Genomic DNA, 24,983 nt, shown 5'->3' on the forward strand with positions numbered 1-24,983 from the left:
TCCCCTTCTAGCGCTGGGAGGGAGGGGGGGAGAACCCAGGAGTCCTGGCTCCCAGCCCCCGCTCTAACCACCACCCTGAACTCCTCTCCCAAAGCCAGGGAGAGAACCCAGGCATCTCCTAGGTCGGAGCCCCTCCCACATTCTATTGCTTCCGCCTTTGAAGGGATGTGTCCCGCCTAAGCCACCATCCCTCCCCTGGCACCCACCTTCTTTGCCCTCATTGGCTGTTCCCGACGCGCCCCGCCTCCCATCCCCGTTCGCCATTCCAAGCCGAGCTCCTCTCTCCCGATTGGTCGGACGGAGAGGAAAGACGAGGGCGGAGGGCCCTGCGTCGTGACGTCATCCCGCCGCCGTCGAGCTTCGTTCGCTCTGGTCTGCGTGCGTCACGCTACGTGCCGCGCGAGGCGCCCCGGAAGGACGCGAGCGGGAGGGAAAAAAAAAAAAAAAAAAAAAGAACGAACCAGGGAGGCCGCCGCCATCTTGAGAGCGCGGGACGGAGCCAGCGCGGCGCGCGAGACACCCCCCGCCCCGCCCCCGCAGCGCAGTGCGCGCCCCGCGGGACTCGGCCGGGCCTGGAGCGGAGCCCGCGGCCTAGCGGGGGGGCCTCGGGGAGCCGGCGGGGCAGGGCCCTTGGGGCCGCGGCGGGGCCTGAGGCCTAGAGGCGCAGGGGGGGCTGACGCCCTAGCGAGGGGCTGTGGCCTGGGGGGCCGCGGGGGCAGGCAGGGATCGGGGGTGGGGGGCAGGGCGGGGTGTAGGGGAATCGGGCTGGAGGCCTGGTCGGGCCCCGTGGCCAGGGGCTGAGCGCAAGGCGGGGGTGGGGGGGCAGAGAGAGGGGTAGGCCGGGGGGGGGTCTGCACTCCTAAGAAGGTGCCTGAAGCGGGAGCGGTTTGCTGCCCTGGACAGTGGGGCTGGGCGCCCTGAGTTCCTGCCCCCGAGCGGGCCCCCCTGCTGCCCCTGCAGAGAGACGGGGAGCGCCCCCGGGTTCCTGCCCAAGGGGGCGCAGGCGTGAGGCTGCTGCGACCGTCTGCGCTGCCCCCCGGCACTGCGAGAGGGGCGCGCCCCCGGGGGCTGCGTGCTGTCTACGGAGCCGGGCCGGGGAGCGACATCCATAACCCCCCCTCCAGCGACTGAACGATGGCGACCAACATAGGCGACCAGCGCGCCTCTGAATGGTGATCATTGCATGCTGGGTGCTTGGGTGGGAACAGCAGAGGTTGCTCTGTAATATGCTGCTGCATTGACGTTTTTGTGGGGAAGGGGAGTAGAGGAAGCAGTGAAATGTCTCTAACCCTGACTGTCTTCATTTGACAGAAGCCTGGATTTATGGGCCAAAGCAAACTAAGCGCCGCTTATTCTCCCAGGCTGCCACATGCCCTAGTCACTTAGCCGGGCTGGATTGTCTTGTCACCAAATAGCTACAAAGGAATCTTTTATTTCAGAGCATAAGCTAGTGACTCAGAAGGGACTGGAATGGGTCCTTGTTCTCTGTGCATTGTAGCGAGCCGGACACAGTGGCTGACTGTGCTCCTTCTGAAGCAAGAGCTAGTAACTGTGCACAGGATCATCCTCATCTTGTGTGGCTATAATTTTAAAATGACTTGGAAGAGCATGTCGACTCTTTTAAGGCAAGAGTTGGCATGTGCTGTATGGGACTCTGACCTTGTTGAGGCTCTTTTTCTGTTGCACTATAGAAAAGCCCATCTTTTCTCATGGCTTTTGAAAATGGGGGGGAAGAAATGTTGGGGGGAGCACTGGTGAGTTAAGCCACAGTTCATTTGGGTTTTTTTTGCTGGTACAGTATAGCTGTTTCAGTTAGGGATACAATTGATATTGCTGAAATAGTTATGCCTGTGTGGATGCAGCTACACCAGTATAAAGGTATACCAGTAAAGTTGATTTCCGTCATGTGGGAATGAGCTATACCACTATAAACACCTTGATAACTGCATCCACGCCAGGGAAGATTAATGCACCGGTTTTAATTATACCAGTATCAAAGTGGTCTGGCTTGTGTGTCTGAACAAGTCTTCTGCATCTTTGTTATGTCAAGTATGACTAGAGCAGATAGGTGAACCCCTTTAAATGCTTCAGTAAGTTGAAATGTTTGTTAGTACTGAGGGTGTGAGGATAAAAATTCTGAGCACAAATCTGAAAGAGCCAGTCCGAGTGACCAAGGAAGCCAGAAGCAAATTAAGGAGCTCATCACTAAAGAGCCGCAGTAAAACCTTTTAAGAGGTCTGTGGATTTCACATTATTTTAGGGGGTGGTTTCTCTGTCAAAACATTAAGTGAAAGGCTTAGAAATATAGCCCAAAGCAGATTGCCTTAGTATGAGAACCTGTCAAATTCGTGTTAGTCAAATAGGCTAATGTTGTTTGGCAGACGTTGGTATTAAGTGTAACATTCGTGATTTGCATGGCTGGGTTCAGCACTGTAAAGTTCTGAGCTCCAGTCCTGCAATGAATTCTCCGCAGGCAAAACCACTTGGCCGAATGAGTCCCCTGTCCACTTCATTGGAAGGGCCCACGCTGAGCTCACTGCAGGATGGGACCTTCCTGGAGTGGAAATGACACACATTTTCAGTTCCTTTTTTAAAGGCCTCAAAACTAGATGTGACCCGTTTTGCTGCATACCAAGGTGTTGTGGGTTTTAAAAGTTGTCGGGGGGTAGGAGGAAAACTGAGGGTGTTTCTTTTTTCTTATTTTGTGATGTATAAAGAAATCTCTTACTGTTAACTGTTTGTTGGGATTTACCTGTATTTGAGGGGGAGGTTTATGTGGTAGGCAAGCGAGCCATAGCTTAGCAAACTTTTAAGGTCGGGAGGAACATTAAATCATCTAGCCTGACCTCCTGTTTAACAGGGCATAGCATTTCTCATAATTCCCATTGTACTGACCCCAATAACTTGCATTTAACTAAACAAGCATCTTCCAGAAAGCATCTTCCAGAAAGGCATCCAGGCTTGATTTGATACCATCAAGAGATGGAGAATTCAATTCAGCACAACCTGTGGAAGTTTTTCCATTGGCCACTGACCCTTACGGTTACATGTTTGTGACTCATTTCTAATTTGTTTGGCTTTAACCTCTAGCCACTGGGTCTTGTGCTGCATCATGATGTGGGTCAAAACCCTTTTTATGAAGCCAAGAGGATGGGGCGTTGGATAAAGATTCAGAGTTTTTTTTCTCCTAACAATCAGGTTTGAGTTAAATCAGTGTTGGAAAAAGAGTCTGACAATCTTCCCCAGCCCTTGGCTTAGAATCCTGCAAAGCCTTAACTTTCCTCATGTCACCTTGGTACCTGTGATGTCATAGTCCTGCCAGTTCTCCAGCCGGATGGATAGATATCAGTCATGATTTGAATCACCAGGTGGAAAGCCTGCATTTAAACCATCCATTTAAATCAACTTTTCCATTTGTTCTTCAGTTAGTTTCTGATGAAAGGTGCATTCTCATTGGTTGATAGAACCATTAAAATGTAGTCAATGTGGTACATCGTTTTGCTATCTTTGGGCGTGCAGTATATCTGTAGACACTTATTTAAACAATTATATAGCTTTATAGTGTCAGATTGTTAATTGTACATTTTTAATATGTTGGAAAAAGGTGAATGAGATATTGCTTAGTTATTACTGGGGTGCCATATATAAAGTTTGCTGTCAAAAGTCAGATGTTTTTCCACAGATTCTTTCTTTGTATAGAAAAGCAGCCTTTAACTCAAAGGTTTTTGGTAGAAGCTCATGGATTCAGCAGTTTTATTTTTTAATTACTTTAGGCCTAACATAGCCCGTATTAAATTCAGATTTCCTTTTAAACAGGTTTATTTTTAAAAAGTAAATCCTATTAAAATTTAAATAATCAAAATCTGATTTTGTAAAAATAATCTTTGATTTTTATCCAGTCAACCATGGAGTCTTCCAGGAAAGAACTGGGTAGACAAGACATGAATGTCTGCCATAAAACCTCTTAGCGCCTTCATTATAAGCAAAAGGAGATACAACATTGGTATGAAATCTGACCAGTTTAGGGGCATTCTTCTCAGCTTCCTAAAATATCCCCTCCCTGGCCAAGCAAGATGACTGTATAGTTTTCTTCATGGTTTAGCTGGGTGTTTTCTAAGCCCTGGGGCTTGCCAGATATTGGACAACTGAAAGTAAGCCGTGTCATTTTGAAGTGGGAAGCATGATTTCCTTTTTTATTGTTTTAAAAGACTAAATTGACAACTCTTTGAAGTCACTCAGAGGTTTGATGCATAGAAGTAGTTGTGGCAGCAGGTGGATTAATGAGCAAAATGCAGGTGGGAAGGGCAGAGGTATAACACCCTGTAATGTTGCCCTCTAACTTACCTGTGAAGACGAAAGCTTGTTTGTGTCATCATAAAGTCGCTCCCGGCCATCTAGTGCAATAGTCCCATTGAGTCTGGTGTGGCTATCTGAGCGTATGCGCCTCTTTCACGGCAGGCACTGGCAGTAAGGGACAGAGCTAGACACATCTAAGTTTGACTCCGGATCCCATGAGTGAAGGCTGCTCCCCTCTAGCAGTTTGGTGATCTGTGTGAAATGAATGTATCAGTCCAATTCCTAGTGGCCAAATCATGTTTGGCTGTGGGGGGTTATGGAGGCACGACTCCCAGAGCAAGATGGACCTAATGATTCGGGTTTCTTTCCCTGCTAGCCTCTCTGCCTCAGTTTCCCCTCTGTAGCATGGGAGTGATAGCCCTGCCCAGCCTCGTGCAGCTGCTGTGGGGATTAATACATTAAGATTGCAAAGTGCTTAGATACTACAGCGGGAAGCAGGGGCAGATAAGCATCATAGTGTGTCCTCATTAGTTACCATGTGTGAGCAGGAGCCCCTAGAGTGGAGGCGGAGGGCACAGCAGCAGAGTTATGAGGTGTGTGCAGTAGAGTGACTGCCAAGAGAATCACTATATTTGTCCTCTTGGTGGCACTCCTGCCTCCCTTCTACTCTTAGCTAAAACTGCAGCTTGCTTTACCCTCCACTGCATGGGGCTGACCCGTACCTGTGCAGCCAGGGCAGAGGGATTCCCAGGCTCCAAGCGTAACTTTTGACTTTCTCTTGACACGTCCAGGGCTCCCCAGTACAATCTAGGGAACAGCGCGGCCCGGGAAAACACCATGGAGGGGCAGGCGCACGAGAACCCTGAGTGGGAGAAAGCCAGGCAGGCGCTGGCTAGTATCAGCAAAGCCAATGCCGCCTCTGGGACCAGCAAGGGCTCCAGCAACGGACTGGCTAACACACAGGTAACAGGCCCCCTGCTTTTTCGTGGGATTCTGGTCTCCTGGGAGCCAGCGTGCCGGGAGATCTTGCCCCACCCCAGCTCCCAAGAGAAGGATCAAAGGATTCATTTCCCTGCTGTTTCACTTAGTTTGTTATGTGACTTGAGCTGACAGCGTAACCTGGTCAATAGAGCACAGGACTGGAACTTGGGAGACCTGGCTTTGCTGGGTGAACCTGGGGAAATCACCCTCCAGTCCTCTTCCTCTGCCTGTCTTGTCCATTTAGATCATTAAACTCTCTAGAGCAGCGACTGTCTCCAAGCGCTGCTGGGCCCCCGTCTATTACCACAAATCACCTCAAACCACTTGAGATGACTACATATTGTACCTTGCTGATTGGACACATTCACTCTTCTTTATCTGCGTGGCTGCCGCTCTCGGGAGCCACAGCCATGAATCGGGGTCCCGTCGTGTGAGCTCCTGAACAACCCCAGAACAAAAAGCCCCCAGTGAGCTTCCAGTCTGTCATCTGACCTGGTTGGGTTGTGTCCACACGCTGGGTTTAGATGGAGTCTTCTGTCGACAGTGTTGTGTGTGCGCACACACACAACACTATCTTATTGGGCATCAGTGCATGCTGGGAAAAATCTGGGTTGCCATCCCCTGCTGCCGCAGCAGCAGCTCGTATCCAGAGGTCTGGTACCCGGTGCAGTGCACCCTGGGATAGCCGACAGAAGACTAACCATGGCCACTGCACGAGGCTAGTGGGGTCCAGTCTGCGCTCCCTAGACATTGCCTTATAGATTCTAGGGTCAGAAGGGACCAATGTGATCATCTAGTCCGACCCCCTGCACAAAGCAGGCTACAGAACCCTACCCATCCACTTCTGTAACAGACAGCCTTTCCTGATGATCTCGTATGTTTCTCTGCAGTATGCCTCCCAGCAAGGAGACCCAAACGCTATGCAGCAGCAGCAGCAATATTACCAGTGGTACCAGCCGTACAGCTTCGGATACCCCTATAATTACTGTTACCCAATGGTGAGCAGTTTATCCCCTGATGTGTGTCTGTGATCTCTTAGGAGCCCTGGATTGTAGCCCCAGCGCATGAGCTCATGAGAGGCGGTGGGAGCTGACGTTGGGACGTGCAGGGAGGCTTTAATGTCTTTTGCGGGGGGCGGGGCATGTGTGTGGGGAGGGGGGGGGGAGTTGGCAAGTGTTTTACAAATGCTGGCTAAGTGCTGTGTCCTGAGACTGTGGGGCTGGGCTCTTCTCTGCAGAACGTCTACCCAGGCTACAGCTTCCCCAACCAATACGGGGTCACGGGGTCGTATTCCTCTTCGGCGGCCCAGCAGCCACAAGGTCCAGGCCAGCACCAAGGGAACGTGAACCAGGTAGGTCCCAATGTCCCAGCCCTTGCAGAGTGCTCAGAGGTCATGCTGCCCGGCCTTTTGGACCAAAAGTCATGTCAGGATTGTGGTCTAGTGGTTAGAACATGGAGCACCTAGGTTCAGTCCTTGGCTCAGAGGTGCCATGTTCCCTGGGAGTTGGAACAGGAGGGACTGGGAGTGAGAAGTGACTGGATTCTGTTTGAAACTCTTGGTGGGAGTGTTGTCTAGTTAGAGATGAGGGCTGGGAGCCAGGACTCCTTGGTTCTCTCCCCAGCTCTGGTAGGAGAGTGGGGTCTAGTGGTTAGAGCGAGGCAGGGGCTGGGAGCCAGGACTCCTGGATTCTCTTCCCTGCTCTGGGAGGAGAATGGGGTCCAGTGGTTGGGGGGAGAGGGGGCTGTTAGCCAGGACTCCTGGGTTCTCTCCCCAGCTCTGGGAGTGGGGTAAGGTAGAGCACAGGGACTGGGTGTCAGGGCTGCCACCTGCTGGTTGTATGACAACAGGCAAGAAACTGAAGTATAGACCTTTCCTCTTAAGCCTCTATAACCCTTGGCTGCTCTCCAGTTCTTAAGACAACGAGCTGAAAATGGCTGTTTGCCCAGTCGTCCCATTCTCTCCCTCCCCCCCACCCCCCGTGAAGGCCATGGGGCTACACTGGTGTATCTGGGAGGGGGATGGGCCAGTTGTCTACACCTCTACCCATAATCTGCTTCTCACCGGGCCTTGACACCTGTGCCGGGCAGTCGTGTGCCACCCTCCACTGAGAGTCTCTCTCTCTCCCCTCCAGCCCCCGGTCCCTGGCATGGAGGAAGCCATGGCCTACCCCAGCCAACAGCAGCAGATGGCCACCTCCAACCCCCCGCAGCCTCCTCCACAGCATGGCAACCACCCCGGGGGCGCCATGGGCCAGCAGCAGGGCGGCTCGTCCGGGGGCCAGCACCTGCAGCAGAACTCCGGCGCCTCCTATAGCCAGCACGCCTACTCAGAGGGACCCAAGCCCAAGAAGGGGCAGCAGCTGTGGAACCGCATGAAACGTGAGTCTTGGCCCTGGGTGCCAATGGCTGTTCCTGGGTACCAGGCTGGGGGAGGGGGTCAAAGGATTAGAGCAGGGGGTCTGGGAGCCAGGACTCCTGGGGTCTGTCCCTAGCTCTGGGAGGGGAGTGGAATACTAAGGGATTAGAGCATGGGAGGCTGGGAGCCAGTATTCCTGGGTTCTTTCCCTGGGTCTGGGGGAGGGGGCAGGGAGGCAGGAACAGAACCCAGCCATCCTGGGGGAGCGCGTTCTAGTGGTTAGGATGGGGAGGTAAGACTTCTGGATTCTGTTCCCAGCTCTGGGCAGCTCTTAGGGGTTAAAGCAGGATTGGGGAGATGGTGGTCGGGTCTCCTGGGCTCTCCTCAGCTGAGTGGCTGGATGAACTGGAGTGGGTCTCACAGGTCAGTCACTCACCCCATTGGCAGCACAGAGCCAGTCCCACTCTGGCATTGCGAGCGGGACTATATTTTGGCTCACGCAGCATCCCAGCTGTTGATGAGGTTCCTGTCACTGACCTGTCCTGTCCACTGGTGGTGGACGTGAGAGTTGGGGCCCAGCGTAACTTTCAGAGCCCAGGGGAAGAGGAAGAGCATCTCTCGACTCGTAAATGAGCTCGTGGGATCATAAACAGAGACGTAATAAACACAGAGCTGCGTACACAGCTCTTCAGAGCTTATCAGCGCTTTGTGCTCATTCCCAGTCTGTCAAAACAACTAATCCTCCTTCCCACCTCGTGGGGGCATGCTCTGCAATGGAGACTTTCCTCTAAGGGGCATCAAGTGTGTTAACCTTCTGCATTCTCTCCAGAAGCACTCCCCTCCCCTCCCCTCCTGTGAGAACTCAGCATTGCTTGCCCTGTGTTTGGATGCAGCCACATCTGGGGTGGGGCATGGGACTGACTATACAGAGATGCTTGTCCTGGTGTTGAGATGCAGCCACCTCGGTAGTGGGGCACAGGACAGGAGTCCCTCGCCTGATGCGGAGGTGAAGCCACCTCTGGGATGGGACATAGGGCTGTTTATACAAGGGTTTTAGCATCAGCACAGCTAGGCGACAGCAGTTCAGGACAGGAAGTGAAGGAGATTGTGTCCAAGTAAAATTAGAGAGATGGTGGATTGGCTTAAATCAAGTCCGACAGATGTTGGGGTCCCGTGTATCTAATTTGGGTGCTTGATCTCAAGTGAGTCCCTCAAATCCAAGGATTTAATAAACTCAGAATTCACTTCCTGCTTTGAGCCATCCGGTAAACTTCTCTCTTGTCTCAGCAGAAGCCCCTGGAGCCGGCGGACTGAAATTCAATATCCAGAAACGCCCCTTCGTGCTAACAAACCAGAACTTTGGGGCCTCGGACCAGCATGGCAACTTCGGGTCGCAGCAGAACTCGGAGAAACATCACAACCAAGGGTACGTGTCTCGCTCCCCTGCCACTCCATCAGTCCCACTCAGCCCCTAAGGGAGGTGGGATGGTCTACAAAGGGGGAAGTGACGCAGGGCTGGGAGCGACAGCTGAGTTAGAGTCCCAGCTGTGCCCCTAAACTCTCCATGGGCAAAATATTCTCATAAGATCAGCTCTCTGCCCCCGATTGTCCTAGCACCCTTCTCTGTCCATCTGGCTTGGTTTCCTCTTCCTTGAATTATTTCCAGGGAGTTCTCCGGCCCGTGTTAAAGAGATCAGACTAGATGATCACAACGGTGCCTCCTGGCTTTGGAAAGACCCAGGGGTGCCCGAAATTGGACACGGGACTCCAGTTGGGGGCTTTCCAGTGCTTTGTCCAGCAGCGTTAATACTTCCCATTGTGACTGGTTGGACCCCCGTACTGGGGTCCCACTGAGCCCACCCATTCAACCAGCGTGGGCTCCCTCACCCTGTCCTGCTTCTCGCATGCACACACACACACAGGTAGGGACACACTCAGCTGTAGAATCACACACTCTGCAATCAACTGTGTGTGGGAAGACAGCTCGGGGGATTGCCCAGCACTCTGGTGCACAGACCCTGTGGAGTGTAAACCCCAAATTATATTGTCTTGTGCTATGTTGAGATCTATACAGCGTAAGCTCATGCAATTCGCTCGTGTCCTCAACATGGAGGAAGATCTGCACAGCTTTTTAACCCCTCCCCAGTTATGAATTGCACAAACCAGGGTTCAGAATAAGCAAAAAAGTGTATTAACTGAAAAAGGTAAATTGTAAGTGATTCTAAGAGAGAGCAAACAGAACAAAGCAGATGGCGTGTTTTGTTTTATTTGCTCAGTAAACTAAGCTTAATACACTAAAGAATCCTGGCTACAAATAATAATTTCTCACTGTAGATGTTGTTTCAAGCAGGTTGCACAGTTTCTTGAAGGTAAACTGCGCTGCTTGCACCTTAAATCTCCAGGGATTCCTTTTACAGGCCAGACCTTTCTCGCCTGGGCTCAGCCCCTGCCCTCCCTCCCCCCAGCTTAGGTCCTTCGTTTCTTCAGGTGTTTTCAGCAGTCTCCCTCCTTGGGCGGGGAGGCAGTGGAGAAGAACCCACCCCCTCTTAATGGAAAAACACTAGAAGTCCAAGATGGTGCCTAGTACCAGGTGACGTGATCACCTGACCCTGTAATGTCAATGCAGCCTCCCAGGAAACTGGAAGACAGGAGATTAGTATCTTAAAAGTCCTATTATCCTTCCTAAGGGCCCATCCAGGCTGTTTGCATACTGTCTGGTGGGTGTTCCCTGGGTGTACACACAGTTGTAATTGTTACATAGTCGGTATTCCTAACTTCAGATACAGACGTGATTCATGCATACAAATTGGATAATCCTGTTCAGCAAATCAGAACTTTTCCGATCCCTCACATGACCCATGCTGCATAAAACACATCTTAGTTATGCCATATTCATATCGTGACCATATCTCAGTGAAGAATGTGGGGCATCATGTCACACCCATATCTTCTGGAAACATCTGGCCTGATCCAGATGTTTACTCCATCTTGGGATCTATAAGTCCCATCAGCTCAGGGCGGGTCTATGCCCTGGACTGCAGGAGTTTATCTCCTATCCCAAATCCTGCTTCAGTGGCTCATCATGGGTCTCTAATATCTAGCTTCTGTTCTGGTCCTTTTCCCCACAGCTCATCCGCTGGCAAACCAGAGGACTGGCCCCAGGACATGAAGGAGTACGTCCAGCGCTGCTTCACCGCTTGCGAGTCGGAGGAGGACAAGGACCGGACGGAGAAGCTGCTGAAAGAGGTGCTGCAAGCCAGGCTGCAAGATGGCACGGCCTACACCATCGACTGGAGCAGGGAGCCGCTGCCGGGGTGAGCCACTGTGCCAGTGGGGTGAGGGTCGGGGGGCAGAACAGAGCAGGGCTGGGAGCCAGGACTCCTGGGTTCTATCCCCAGCTCTTGGAGGAGCATGGGATGTAGTGGTCAGAGCAGGGCAGGCTGGGAGCCAGAACTCCTGTGTTCTCCAGATACTGTCAGGAGTAGGCACTGTTGTAAAACAGGGGTGATCTGCGCCCCGCAAGAGGCAGGTAGCTGAGCTCTGGCCCCCTAGCGGCACCTCTCGTAACGTGCGCTCTCCCTTCCAGGCTGGGCAGGGACAGCATGGCTGAGAGCCCCAAGAAGAAGCGCTGGGAGGTGTCTTCGCTTCACACTCCCCGGGGCCCCATGCCCGCCAGCCTGTCGCAGCAGCAGCAGAGGGGCAACAGTGGGGGCGGCGCAGTGGGCTCCCAGTCCCAGCGCGGTGGGGGTGGCGGGGCCAGCCGGGCCCGAGGGAACAGCTTCCCCACCAAATTCGGGAATCGCAACGTCTTCATGAAGGAGAACAGCTCATCCTCCAGTGCCGGCTCCCGCTCCCGCTCGTCCTCTTGCTCGCCCAGCCGCCACTTCCGGCGCAGGTAGGGGAGCTGTGGGGCCGGGGCTGTGTGGGGGCCCAGCCAGTCCTCGGGGAGTCTCACCAACACCGAGATACATGAGGGCTGAGCCCCTCAGATGCTCTAGCTAGACCCCGAGGGCGTGATGTGATCAGAGACAGGATCAGACCCCGGGGCCTGTCCTGCCTGAGGTGTCTCTTTCCCCACTCCCCCATATCAGGCCCCTGGGCCTGTCTAGCCTGGTATTCCCCACCCCAGCCTTTCCTTGGATCAGACCAAGAGGTGTAGCCAAGCTGGTATCCCTGACACCACCGTGGCTCAGCCCCTCGGGCCCCTCCAGGACACCGAAAAGCTAAATTAACCTGCTGCCCTGGTGGGTGGGGAGACAACATGGGAAACATCTGCCTGAGTCTGCCGAGAGCCTGAGCCCATTGCTCTGAGAGTGGGAAGAACTGCCTGTGCATCTTCTCCTCAGGGGGAGCTCTCACACCCCCCCCCCATACACACACGCAGGAGACTTGGGGGTGGCGGGGACAGTTGGGGAACAGCCCTGGGCTGGTTCTTGGGGGAGGAGTGGAGGGGACCCCAGGATTGCTGTGGGCAGGCTCTTTGGGGGAAGGGGGCAGGGCTGGCATCGGGCTCTAACCCTGCATCTTTCGGGCAGCGATTCCCATTCGGACTCCGACAGCTCCTTCTCCGGCACCGACTGCCGCCTGGCTAGCCGCAGGAGCACGCCGAAAAACCGCGGCCGAGGGGGCCACATGGACCGGGGCCGCATGAGGATGCAGAGGGGTAAAAGGTAACCCTGCCGCATCCCGGTCTTGGGCACGCCAGCCAGGAAGTGGTTAGGTGGGGGGCTCTTGGGTTCGGGACCAGCCTGGCTTAGCTTCAGGTCAGTCCATGGCTTTGCTGTGCAGAGAAGCCGAGTTTGAGTGCAGGTGGGGAGCCAGGACTCCTGGGTTCTCAGTGGGGAATGGGGGCTAGTGGGTTGGAGCGAGGACAGAGTGGGAGCCAGGACTCCTGGGTTCTCTACCCGGCAGTGGGGTGGGCTCTAGTGGTTGCGGGGTGGGAGCCAGGACTCCTGGGTTCCATCCCAGTTCCTCTCTCACCCTTGCCGTGTGACCCTGGGCAAATCTGCTGCCCCCTCCACTTGGCTGCTGAGCCGAGCCTCCCGGCCATGTCCCTTTCAGGCATGACCAGGGCCCCTCCAAGCGCAACCGCCGGCGGAACGCCATGGACTACGAGGACCCCGAGAAGGAGTTCAAGAAACAGCGGCGGGCGGCCCGCTTCCAGCACGGCCACTCCAAGAAGCTGCGCCTGGAGCCCCTCATCCTGTCTGTCAATAGCTTGGACCCTGCCGGCTCGGAGAGCCTGGACTGGAATGAGCTGAAGATTATGGGCACCTGTCAGGAGATCACCAAGCACTACCTGCGGCTCACATGCGCCCCAGACCCCTCCACCGTTCGGCCTGTCTCGGTGAGTGCGGGCAGCCTCCGCTGGGGTTACTGGAGTGCCCCGGGGCCCCAGATGGGATTGGTGGGGGGGTGGGGGACCATAATGCTGGGAAGCGAGGATGTGTCCCAGCTGAGATCGCAGCTCTGAGGGTGTCTGGTGAACAGGCAAGGCAAGGAGCTAATGCTTTGTGCCACATGAAAGCTGGCAGGCCCAGTACTCTGCTGGTGCCGTCGGGCGCTAGTGGGCCAAGCACCAGACTGGTGTCCAGGATGCTTGGGGGGAGCAAGTCACTTCCCTGTTTCCTGCCTCAGTTTCTGCTCCCAGGCTTTATCTGTGCTGTAGTCCAGTGTGGGGACTCTGCCTAGGCAGCACTCCACATATGGAAGCTGGGTGAGGGTGAGCCCTGGAGCTTGGTTGGGGTCTGGGCATGAGGGGCTGATCTCGGGTTGGGGTCTGGGCATGAGGGGCTGATCTCGGGTTGGGGTCTGGGCAGCCCCTGGCACTATGGTCATCACCCCCAAAGGCGCACCCCTCCAAAGCAGCGATCAGCCAGCCCACAGGCCAGCCTGGCTTCGCGACCTGCTGTCCCGTGAAGCGCTGGGGCTGGGAGCTGAGGCGCCGCTCCCCGTCACAGCCGGGACTCTTAACGCTGTCCTGTCTGGTGAGGGTGCTGCTGTCCCCTGGGTGTCGCCGTTTTCGCATCCCCCACTCACCCAGGCGCTCTGCGTCCCCAGGTGCTGAAGAAATCCCTGTCCATGGTGAAATCGCACTGGAAGGAGAAGCAGGATTACGCCTTTGCTTGCGAGCAGATGAAATCCATCCGGCAGGACCTCACGGTGAGCTGCCGCCGCTCTCCCAGGAGGGGTCCATGGAGAGCTGAGCTGCAAAAATGGGTTTGGGAGAGGCCCTTCCTCCAAGGGCCCCTCTGCACGGGGAAACGAGCCGCTTTGGACACAGAGTCATGACTCCAGTCACACTGGGTCATTCTCCTACTATAGCCGTGTTGGTTAACTTCTCCATGTAGAGAAGCCCTAAAGGGCTAGACATGGTGCGACTTGGGACTCCTGGGTTCTCTCCCCAGCTCTGGGAGGGGAGTGATGTCCAGTGGTTAGAGGGGTGAGAGCTGGGTGCCAGGACTCCTGGGTTCTCTCCCCAGCTCTGGGAGGGGAGTGGGGTCCAGTGGTTAGACAGAGAGGGCTGGCAGCCAGGACTGCTGGGTTCTCTCTCTACCCGTACTTCACTTGCTGTTTGACCTCATTCAAAATCGGTGGCAGCTACAAACAACTTCCTGTCTTGAGTCGGGAGAGGAATTCCCCCTTCCTAGACAGGTGGCTTCATGTGTTACTGTATCACTATATTCGGTGTGTACAACCTCTTCCTCCCGGCCCTCGGATCCCCCATGCTGAGTCCTGGGCCATGGGGTTAACGTGTCCTCGTTCCCTGCAGCTGCCCACCTCGCTGGCCTGCCCTGTTGGCACCCCTGGGGGAGCAGCTAGTCAGAGCTCTTAAGGTGGCAGCGTCCCATGGGGATCCCTGCTTGTGTCTGGAGTAACTCCTCTCCCCCGCTCCATGCAGGTTCAGGGCATCCGCACAGAGTTCACGGTGGAGGTGTACGAAACCCACGCCCGGATAGCACTGGAGAAGGTGAGGAGGGGTGGGCGTCTGGGTTGTCGCCTGCTTGCTTGCTCGCTCCATCGTTGGGGGGGTAGCTGTTGGGGGGCAGGTGGGGTGGATGTCTGTCCGCTGAGATAAAACCTGAGCGTTGGGGGCAATGTGGAATGGGCTGGGTTTAAGGGGGGCAGAAAAGGACAAGTCAGTTTGAGCAGCCAGTTGGATTCCTCGGTTCTATCCCTGACTTTGGGAGGGGAGCGGTGCCTAGTGGTTAGAGCAGGAGGAGCTGGGAGCCAGGACTCCTGGGTTCTCTCCCCAATCCCTCAATAATGGGCCTTGGGTGACTCGGGCCCCGCTGACAGGAATTCCCGTCTCTCCCCAGGGAGATCATGAGGAATTCAACCAGTGCCAGACCCAGCTCAAGTCTCTCTATGCGGAGAACCTGCCGGGCAACGTGGGGGAGTTCACCGCCTACCGCATCCTCTATTACATCTTCACCAAGAACTCGGGCGGTGAGCGAGCCGGGCAGGCCGGGAACGGGAGGGGAAGGGTCACGCAGTGTGAATACGCAGAGCCTCCTTGCCAGCTGGCCCCACGTTCCCTAACCATAGAGCTCCTGCCCTAGAGGGGAGTCATCCCTCTCCCAGCTCGGCCCTTAGCCACAGAGCGGGGCTGCCCAGCCCTCGCGTGGGGTCCCCCCCGGGCTGCAGATCTGTGCCTAGAGTGGCTGCCTGCATACCTGCCACTCTCCCTTCACCCTGCTTCAGTCTGGTGCTCTATGGTGAGCCTTGGCGGACTCCCCAGGGATTCCGAGCCATAGAGTCCCAGGGACACCAATGAAAATGGCCATCGGAGATGGGGAGCCTCCCAGCCGGTGCCAGGAGACCACACCTGCTCTGCAGCAACCCCAGGGCTGGGAACGGGCCTGTGGCCAGCCGCCATAACCGCCTGCCTCCCCTCCCCTGCAGACATCACCACGGAGCTGGCCTACCTGACCAAGGAGCTGAAGGCAGACCCCTGCGTGGCCCATGCACTGGCCCTGCGCGCTGCCTGGGCCCTGTCCAACTACCACCGTTTCTTTGGGCTCTACCGCCAGGCGCCCTGTATGTCCGGCTACCTCATCGACAAGTTCGCCGAGCGGGAGAGGAAAGCGGCGCTCAAAGCCATGATCAAAACGTATGTCAGACCGGGAGGGCGCGCTGCCCGCTAACCTCAGCCCCTGCCTGCTGGCTGGGCCGAGGTGCCCCCTCCCTGGCTGAGCGCTGGCCTCCGGAGGCACCTCCTGTCTCAATCAGGGTAGAGATGTGGGTGCATCCAGTCACCTCTCTCCCTCTCCTCCGGTCGTCTGTACGGCTGTGTCCGATTGGCCAGACAGGGCAGGGGTTAGGAAGGATCCCACGCTGGTAGGGGGGTGACCTAGCTCAGGGGTATGGGGGAGGGGTGAGGGGGTTGTCCATAATTTTAACCAGCCCCTCTGGTCCTGAGCAGCCGTCTCCCTCCAGCAGGTAAGTAGAACGTAGCCAGTGTGCAGTGGGGCCCACTCCGGGGACTTGTCTCTGCTCCATGCCCAGATGCGGGGCAGCCCTTGGCTCAAAGCAGGGAGCTGGGACCGTCCTGGTTTGTGCTGAGGCAGGGGATTGCAGCCCAGCAGCGAATCTTCCGGGCATGGGGGGCTTAATTTGTGGAAGATCAACATTGGCACCTTGCCGAAGGGTGGCAGATCCAGGTGTCCTAGTGCCGTAACCCCCAGACAGGACTGGGGGAGGGGGGGGGATCCCGTTGTGCTGGATGGTGTCATTTTGGTGGAGGTCAGATTCCTGAAACCTTCTCCGTTCTGATTCGGAAAGCGCTGGTGGTTCCCTCCCAGAGCGGAGGAGACTCGGCTGCCCTCGCTGAGATTCAGAGGGGCCAGGCTGCTGCCTAAAGCAGTGGAGGAGGCAAATTCTTGCTGGCGGGGGAACAAGGCTAGAGAGGGAGGCCAGAGGAGTGGGGAGGGTTGGGAGTGGCCTAAGAGGCCACTGTAGGAGAGTCTTCTGGCCACACAGGGAGATTCTAGCAGTCAGATCGTGTCCCACGGCAGCTGCCTTCCCTGTTCTCAAAACCAGGGACCTCGTATTGCTCCTTAAGGACATGGGGCTGAAGATGGGGTGTGAGGGGAAGGAGGTATCTGCTACCCACCGCCTGACCTGGGATGCGGATAGTTGCTGTGGGGGGTGCAGGCTACTGAACTGATGGTGGTGATGGGTGGAAGCTAGCGGTCTGGGGCAGGCAGTTACCTGTTTGGCTCTGATCTCTGTTGTGGGGTGCTGCCTGGGGGTCAGGTCTGGGAAGGGTGGGGGGATCAGATACTGGGGGGGGGAGGTGGGGGCTGGCTGTTTGTGGCTCAGGTCCGGGGGGAATGGTGGTGTGGGGTCAGATCTAATGGGGCAGGATGTTGAGGGAGGGGGGCAAGTCCCTTGGGATCAGACCTGGGAGGCAGGGCATGATGAGGGGGAGGGGTGTACTGGCTACATCCCTGGGGCCGAGATCCGTTAGGTGGTGGTTCAGTCTGTGCTTGTCCTAACCTGCCTCCTGCTGCGTTTTTCCCCCCCGTTCCTTGGTGGGTTTTGTTTATTTGTTTCGTTTTGTTTCCTTCAGTTTCCGCCCGGTGCTCCCCGTCTCCTACGTTCAGTCCGAGCTGGCCTTCGAGGCTGCGGAGGAGTGCCAGCTCTTCCTAGCCGCTCTGTCCCTGGTGTACACGGGCACCGACGCAACCAAGATTGACTGCAGGCAGAGCTTAGCAGTCCTGGCCAACTTCTAACACACTCCCCTCCCCAAACCCCTCTATTCGCAACCAAAGGGTAATGGTGGCTCGGTGTGTGCCACAGGCCAGCCACCAGGGCAATGCCCCTTGCCCCCACGCACCCCCGCAGACGGACGAGGGTAAGCCGGCCAGCCAGCCGCTGGACAGCTCCTCCATGGCGTGCCGGGCAGGGGCCCACGCAATGTTAACGCTTTTCTTTAGTCTTTTGCCAGCGGATCGTTGGTTCTCCGGGGGCGCTGGGGTGGGGAGGGTCAGCCTGTCCTCCGCAGCCAAATGCCCTCACCTAGTGTGACCGCTTCGGCCGTGCCAGCCCGCACCGCCTCAGTCTTCGAACACGGGCGGGGCGTGTGCTGCGTCGAAGAACCGCCCCTACCCCCAGCGATCTGTGCAAAGAGTGTCGGGAGGAATCAACTACGAAACACAACACACTTTCCTTTCCTCCCGCCCGGAGCAATCCGAAGTGAACTCCGGAAGGAAAGAAACCCAGAGCTTAGCTGGGCTGCCTAGTTAAACCACCCTAGCAACAGGAAGCAAACGTCTAGAGCCGGCCGGGCTGGAAATGTTTTCCAGAACTCGAGTCTAGATCCTCCTGGCACTTTAAAAGCCAAGGAAACCATTTCCTCTGTGCAATGCTGATCCTTTCTTGGAAATGTGATTTCTCTGTGTATATTTCTTCAGGATACGCTGTACAGCTCCCCCCCCCCCCCCCCCCCCGATGTAAATAAGGAGATAAATCCATTGTATTTTGTAAAGTATCTTTTCTACTTTTTTTAATTATAAACTTTAGCAGGTCGGGGTGTGAGTTTTCTTTTGTTGACATTGTTGGGGGGTTGTTTTTTGTTTTTGTTTTTTAAGAGTAGATCCTTTGGATATTGTGTATATTTCCACCTTGATCTGAAACTAACATTGTCTCAGTTTTCTCTTTCTCTCTTACCCCTGCTTCTGAGCTTTTTGGCCAGCCTTCGAAAGAAAGCCAAAAGGCACATCTGGGCAAAAAGAGAAAGCAGCCGAAAGAGCAGTGGCGGAGAACAAAAGCCGAAAGGTCGAGCCCCAATCGGCTCCCCCACCCCCCACCTCAGAGACTGTTGCTTAGAGACATTGTAAGAATTGGGGGAACCTGCTGCAGAGAGTGAAATTGGGGTGATGCAGACCACGCAGCTGCCGGGAATTGGTCATCCCTCCGCTAATGGATTCAACCGGTCGCCAGCAAATCTTCCAATCACGTCTGTTTCACCGTTTCTATGTCCTGGAGTTTTTTTGTCTATGCTCAGTTTTTAGTTGATTTTTATTTTATTTATTTTCCCCCTATTTCCTCAGTTTCTTTACAGGTAACTCGGTAATGATCCATTCCCTCCCCTTTCCCCGCCCTCAGTTTAATCGTCTTTTTATTTTCAGTTTTTTTCCCTTTCTTCCTATAGTCTCTTTAGCGTCTCATTCTCCTCCCAAGCCTTCCCCCTTCCTTCCGTTTTGTTGGACATATGTAACTTTCTGATGTGCACTCGACAGCATGAATAGCTGGATTTCAAATGCTCTTTTTTTTCTTTCCAGAAACTTTTTCCTTTTTTGAGGAGTATTTTTCTCGAAATTGAACATTAATAAAAACGACAAACGTAGGAAGAAATGCCTCAGGCCCCTGTCTCTCTTTTGAGGCTGGATCAGGGGCTCCCATGGGGGACTTGGGATGCTGGCGTTTGCCCCTAGTGCCTGTGACATTGGGCAAATCACTCGGGGCCACATTTCCAAAGGGATTTAGATGCTGAAAGATGCAGGCAGATGCCTGATATGCCATAAAGTGGCCCTAGGTGCCGGACTTGCTTAACCGTCTGTCATGGAGTGAGGGGGAGTCAGGGCCCTGCACCCCCCATTTCCTGTGATTCACCGGGACTCTCAGCCGGCCAGTAAAACAGAAGATTTATTAGATGACAGGAACCCAGTCCCAAACAAAGCTTGTAGGTACAGAGAACAGGACCCCTCAGTCAGGTCCATGGGGAGCCCAGACCCCTCCAGCCCCTCCTCTGGCCTTTGTGTCTCCTGCAGCCAAGAGGTCACCTGATCTCTGATTCTCCAACACCTCCAGTTGGCACCTTTGCAGAGGTGGGGGCCCAGGCCATCAGTTGCCAGGAGACAGGGTATCGTCCATTCTCTGTGCAGACACCATCATGCCTGCCCTCTAGGGCTCTGCAACAATCGCACCCCCTTTTCCTACCACCTAGATACTTAAGAAATGCATAGGGGAAACTGAGGTACCCACACAGTATTCAGAGGAAACCTTAAGAACATTCCAATTTAATCACACCCTCATTTTGCTAAGCTAGTTTAGTGAATGCTGCTGGCCTCTGCATCTTTAGGTGTCTATATACCTCTCACTTGGTTGTTCATCGAGTCTGAACTGGAGAAGCCAAGTCCCAACCCCTGCTGTGAATTAATTCCCACTCCAGCGAGAGCAGATAATCTAGTCCTCTGTTAGCACCAGCAAAGCCTGCAGATCAGCGGGTTCGTATCCGTAGCAAGAGCCTGGAAGGGGTGAGATGTTTTTATTGGGACCCAACTGTGGATGCCAGTTTTTGCCATCTGCACATGTTGATGAAAGACCATTTCTAGCTACAGCACTTTGAATTGAGAGAGGCAAAGAGAAAGCTGCTTGAGAAGGGTTAGTTCCTTGGTACAGGTTGTCCTGGGCTGTTACCAGCTTGGGTATAATGGAGCTGTGAAAATTGCTGTTGATTGTAGAGAAAATTGCTTAAAAAGAAACAGCCGCAGTTTGGGGCAAAATGATCCAAGAGCATCAAATTCTACCCAGCACCGTGGGCAAACCCCCAGGGGTGAGGGGAACAGACCCAGCCTGGACCCTCTGCCTGCGTTAGCTGAGCTTGCTCGGAAGGAGCCTGGCACCCTGGATTGCCAGGGGGAGAGGCAGCTGGCAAAGGACTAACAGCCCCTAGGCAGGTTGTACGATGAGCCGGGCCCTGCATCTCAGCTGGGAATACCCTCCCCGGTGGCTGCCGCTTGGTTGAATGACTCTGGGTTCAGGAAAGTTGGAAGATACCAGAGAAGGGGATTATATGCATGGAGGGCAAGGTGAATTGGGGAGCAGAGCCTGGGGCTAGAACCCAGGGGTCCTGGCTCCCAGATGCCCCTGCTCTAACCACTCAACCCTGCTCCTCTCCGAGAGCTGCGGCTAGAACCTAGGAGTCCTGGCTCCCTACATCCCTGCTCTAACCACTCAACTCCTGTCCCTTGTCAGAGCTGTGGCTAGAACCCAGAAGTCCTGACTCCCAGCCCTGCCTGCCCCATAATTACTAAGCCCCGTTCCGCTCCCAGCAGTGAGGAAAGAACCCAGGTGTCCTAGCTCCCAGCCTTCCCCCCCCCCCCAACCAGCTGAGAGGATCTGAGCTGGGATTTGGGGACTGGCGTGGGGCACCCCCTCAGTACAGATCCAGCTCCACAAGGGTGCTGTAAAACCCGTCGGTTCGTCTGCCCCCACCCACCTGGCACAGACACAGCGATTCCACGGCCTGGGTCCCCAGCTCCTCCCCGGGGGCCTCCGGGGGCAGGCTCAGCTTCGGCTCCTCACCCACCGGGATTTTGGCCACGGTGAGATGGAAACAATCATCGGCCAGGAGCGGGACGACGGTCAGACCCTTGCAGGCAAATCCCCGCTCCAGGGCATGGGCGAGCCCCGCCAGCTCCGGGCTGGGCGCAGGAGCAGCATACAGCACCCGGCGCTGGAAAGTGTCCAGGCCCCAGAAGTGCAGGAGCGGGGCGGGTGGCAGGAGGCGCCGGTGCTCGGCCTGCAGCTCCCGCAGGGCAGTGACGGCCGCCTGCATCTCACCAGCGCCGTCCAGCCGGAGGAGGCAGAGGGTGAGGTGGAGGGTAGCCAGTGGGGCGCAGAACTCGGCCAAGGTAGGGTCGGCCTGGCTTAGGGCCGCCTGGAGCCGGGCCACCGAATCCCGCAGCTCCGGGCTGGTGATGCGCACGGCCACGAAATGGGTGGGGCGGGAGGCTGCTGGGGGGTGGCTCTGATCTCCAGGCTCAGCTTCATCATCTTCCTCCTCCTCTTCATTCTCTAGAGCTACAACCTCCTCCAGCACCCCGGCTCTGCCGTCCCCCATTCCCACGGCCTGCTGGTGCCTGGCCTCTTCCTCCATCACCTCCAGGATGGTCCGGCCACCGCCGGTGGAGCCGAAGACGTCGTCCAGCCGGCTGGCTTTGTCCCACACCACGCGGTCGCGATATTTGAAGTACTGGATCCTGTGCTGAGGTATGGCCAGTACCTCTGGCCCGACCGAGGCCAGGTCCTCCCAGCAGAAGGCCGTGAAGGCGTCTTCCCGCACGCCGGAGAAGCGGTCTAGATGGCCCACGGTGAACTCGCTGGGCAGCAGCTGGCGGTCCCAGAGGATGCGGGAGATGACGTCCCCTGCTGTCTTCATGGGGGGCTTCTTGCTGGAGGGTTTCTTGCTGCCGGGCTCAGGGGACGGCTGGGGGGTGCCGGGTGGGGCGCCGGGGTGGAGGTTCCAGCAACGGGCACCAAAGCGGCAACCGCCCTCCAAGAAGAAGCGGCAGGGGGAGCTGAGCGTGAGGGCTGGCTCTGTCGCCCCCGGCCCATCGGTTCCCGTGTGCGGGGCTCCCCCTGCATGGTCAGCTTGGGGGGCAGCAAAAGCTTTCCCAGTGGATGGGCCCCGTCCCTCCATTGCGTCACCAGAGTCTGGTCTGCAAGGCAGAGAGAGAGTTAGCACAGGGGGTGGGGCCTTTCCCCTTCTGGAGGGGGGGAATCCGGAATGGGGCACAGGACCTTCCCCTCTAGGGGGCGCCGGCTCCCACCCAGCCCCAGGGCAGGGACTGGCTGGCTCAGGGGGCAGAGAATGGGGCCCGGCGCCTTTCCCCTCTAGGGGGTGCCAGCTCCCATCCGGCCCCAGGGCAGTGACTGGCTGGTTTAGGGGGGCAGGGAATGGGGCAGGGGCCTGTCCCCTCTAGGGGGCGCCGGCTCCCACCCAGCCCCAGGGCAGGGACTGGCTGGCTCGGGGGGGCAGGGGATGGGGCAGGCGCCTTTCCCCTCTAGGGGGCACTGGCTCCCATCTGGCCCCAGGGCAGGGACTGGCTGGCTCAGGGGGGCAGGGAATGGGGCAGGGGCCTGTCTCCTCTAGGGGGCGCCAGCTCCCACCTGGCCCCAGGGCAGGGACTGGCTGGCTCAGGGGGGCAGGGAATGGGGCAGGAGCCTGTCTCCTCTAGGGGGCGCTGGCTCCCACCCGGCCCCAGGGCAGGGACTGGCTGGCTCAGGGGGGCAGGGAATGGGGCAGGAGCCTGTCTCCTCTAGAGGGCGCCGGCTCCCACCTGGCCCCAGGGCAGGGACTGGCTGGCTCAGGGGGGCAGGGAATGGGGCAGGGGCCTGTCTCCTCTAGGGGGCGCTGGCTCCCACCCGGCCCCAGGGCAGGGACTGGCTGGCTCAGGGGGGCAGGGAATGGGGCAGGGGCCTGTCCCCTCTAGGGGGCGCCGGCTCCCACCTGGCCCCAGGGCAGGGACTGGCTGGCTCAGGGGGGCAGGGAATGGGGCAGGGGCCTGTCCCCTCTAGAGGGCGCCGGCTCCCACCTGGCCCCAGGGCAGGGACTGGCTGGCTCAGGGGGGCAGGGAATGGGGCAGGGGCCTGTCTCCTCTAGGGGGCGCCGGCTCCCACCCGGCCCCAGGGCAGGGACTGGCTGGCTCAGGGGGGCAGGGAATGGGGCAGGGGCCTGTCCCCTCTAGGGGGCGCCGGCTCCCACCTGGCCCCAGGGCAGGGACTGGCTGGCTCAGGGGGGCAGGGAATGGGGCAGGGGCCTGTCTCCTCTAGGGGGCGCTGGCTCCCACCCGGCCCCAGGGCAGGGACTGGCTGGCTCAGGGGGCAGGGGATGGGGCCTGACCTGCTGGGAGCAGGCTGCCGGGGCCGATCCTGCTGCACTGATCAGGGATTACCTGCCCTGAGCCGGCCCGCAAGGAGGCTTTTCTGCTCTGGGCTCCAGCCCCTCCCAACCTGGCCACTTGCCCGGGACTGTAAAGGGAGCTGCAAGGGCTGATGGGAAAGGCGGTGGCTTTTTATGGCTCTAAACCCCAGGCCTCCAGCAGGGGGCAAAGGGTGTTCATGGTGAATGAGCAATTTGCTGATTGGCCTTGCCCAGAGCCAGGGAAAGAACCCAGGAGTCCTGGCTCCCAGCCCCTGCCCCCGTGCTTACCACTAGACCCCACTCCCTTCCAAGAGCCAGGGACAGAACCCAGGAGTCCTGGCTCCCAGCCCCTGCCCCCGTGCTTACCACTAGACCCCACTCCCTTCCAAGAGCCAGGGACAGAACCCAGGAGTCCTGGCTCCCAGCCCCTGCCCCCGCTGCTTACCACTAGACCCCGCTCCCTTCCAAGAGCCAGGGACAGAACCCAGGAGTCCTGGCTCCCAGCCCCTGCCCCCGCGCTTACCACTAGACCCCACTCCCTTCCAAGAGCCAGGGACAGAACCCAGGAGTCCTGGCTCCCAGCCCCTGCCCCCGCGCTTACCACTAGACCCCGCTCCCTTCCAAGAGCCAGGGACAGAACCCAGGAGTCCTGGCTCCCAGCCCCTGCCCCCGCGCTTACCACTAGACCCCGCTCCCTTCCAAGAGCCAGGGACAGAACCCAGGAGTCCTAGCTCCCAGCCCTTGCCCCTGCACTTACCACTAGACCCTGCTCCCCTCCCCTAGCCTGTCCTGGCTCCCAGGGCCAGCGCCGAGCGCCATGCGTGACACAGGCCAGGCCCCATTACCAGCCCCACCTATGCCAACTTCCTTGACTACACTAACATTCCCCTGCCTAGCGACTGTCTACTGGACGCAGCGTCAGTGGAAGGCAGGAAAGATACTGAGATAAGGTGGAACTGTCCTAGTGTCTGAACTGTAACCCCCACTCAGCAGGCAGGAGAGAACCCAGCAGTCCGGGTGCCCAACTCCCCGCTGCTCCAACCAACAGACCCCACTCCCCTCCCAGAGCTGAGGAGAGAAACCAGGAGTCCTGGCTCTCAGCCTCTCCCTGCTCTAACCACCAGACCCCACTCCCCTCCCTGAGTCAGGGAGAGAACCCAGGAGTCCTGGCTCCCAGCCTCTCCCTGCTCTAACCACCAGACCCCACTCCCCTCCCTGAGTCAGGGAGAGAACCCAGGAGTCCTGGCTCCCAGCCTCTCCCTGCTCTAACCACCAGACCCCACTCCCCTCCCTGAGTCAGGGAGAGAACCCAGGAGTCCTGCCTCCCATCCTCTCCCTGCTCTAACCACCAGATCCCACTCCCCTCCCTGAGTCAGGGAGAGAACCCAGGAGTCCTGGCTCTCAGCCTCTCCCTGCTCTAACCACCAGACTACACTCCCTTCCCCAAGCTAGGGAGAGAACCCAGGAGTCCTGGTGCTCAGCCTTTCCCTGCTCTAACCACCAGCCAGGGAGAGAACCCAGGAGTCCTGGTTCCCCCCTTCCCCAGAGAAAATGCTCCGTGCCTCATTCCCACCTCCAAACCTGCCAGTCCCCTCCCTGGGGCCGGATGGGAGGCCCCCTCCCCCTACCTGGGGAAAGCGCCCCCCCAGCCAGCCATGCTGATGTTGCATCAGTTTCCCAGCTGCTCCATGTTCC

At 57.2% G+C, this 24,983-nt stretch overlaps 2 protein-coding genes across 5 annotated transcripts; one reads left to right on the top strand and one right to left on the bottom strand.

Annotated features, from left to right (window-relative positions):
• Positions 1–832: 832 nt before the first annotated feature.
• On the top strand, positions 833–18,997 carry LENG8 (leukocyte receptor cluster member 8). Of its 2 annotated transcripts, none has more exons than XM_030544792.1 (15): positions 833–1,172; positions 5,088–5,259; positions 6,168–6,275; positions 6,515–6,628; positions 7,410–7,656; positions 8,921–9,059; positions 10,762–10,947; positions 11,220–11,528; positions 12,169–12,303; positions 12,695–12,980; positions 13,694–13,795; positions 14,535–14,603; positions 14,953–15,082; positions 15,539–15,746; positions 17,208–18,997. In XM_030544792.1, exons 1-15 carry the CDS (start codon positions 1,135–1,137, stop codon positions 17,368–17,370), a joined length of 2,406 nt encoding a protein of 801 aa, XP_030400652.1. In that variant the 5' UTR covers positions 833–1,134; the 3' UTR covers positions 17,371–18,997. The 2 variants fall into 2 exon arrangements, with proteins under 2 accessions (XP_030400652.1, XP_030400653.1); XM_030544793.1 differs by having other exon boundaries at positions 834–1,172; positions 8,924–9,059.
• A 1,770-nt stretch (positions 18,998–20,767) lies between these two features.
• LENG9 (leukocyte receptor cluster member 9) lies at positions 20,768–24,378 on the bottom strand. 3 transcript variants are annotated; one of them, XM_030544867.1, is made up of 2 exons: positions 24,046–24,378; positions 20,768–22,083 (listed from the first exon to the last, which is right to left on the bottom strand). In XM_030544867.1, exon 2 carries the CDS (start codon positions 22,062–22,064, stop codon positions 20,799–20,801), a length of 1,266 nt encoding a protein of 421 aa, XP_030400727.1. In that variant the 5' UTR covers positions 22,065–22,083; positions 24,046–24,378; the 3' UTR covers positions 20,768–20,798. The 3 variants fall into 3 exon arrangements, with proteins under 3 accessions (XP_030400727.1, XP_030400729.1, XP_030400728.1); XM_030544869.1 differs by lacking the exon at positions 24,046–24,378 and adding an exon at positions 23,320–23,358; XM_030544868.1 differs by lacking the exon at positions 24,046–24,378 and adding an exon at positions 23,268–23,355.
• Positions 24,379–24,983: the final 605 nt, after the last annotated feature.

The sequence above is a fragment of the Gopherus evgoodei genome, unplaced genomic scaffold (assembly GCF_007399415.2).
Source record: "Gopherus evgoodei ecotype Sinaloan lineage unplaced genomic scaffold, rGopEvg1_v1.p scaffold_35_arrow_ctg1, whole genome shotgun sequence".
Taxonomy (NCBI): domain Eukaryota; kingdom Metazoa; phylum Chordata; order Testudines; family Testudinidae; genus Gopherus; species Gopherus evgoodei.

Coding starts and splice junctions, on each gene's coding strand:
- LENG8 (XM_030544792.1), top strand. CDS start 1,135: ATGGCGACCAACATAGGCGACCAGCGCGCCTCTGAATG. Junction 7,657..8,920: donor GCTGTGGAACCGCATGAAAC/GTGAGTCTTGGC, acceptor CTCTTGTCTCAG/CAGAAGCCCCTGGAGCCGGC. Junction 12,981..13,693: donor CCACCGTTCGGCCTGTCTCG/GTGAGTGCGGGC, acceptor CTGCGTCCCCAG/GTGCTGAAGAAATCCCTGTC.
- LENG9 (XM_030544867.1), bottom strand. CDS start 22,064: ATGGAGGGACGGGGCCCATCCACTGGGAAAGCTTTTGCTGCCCCCCAA.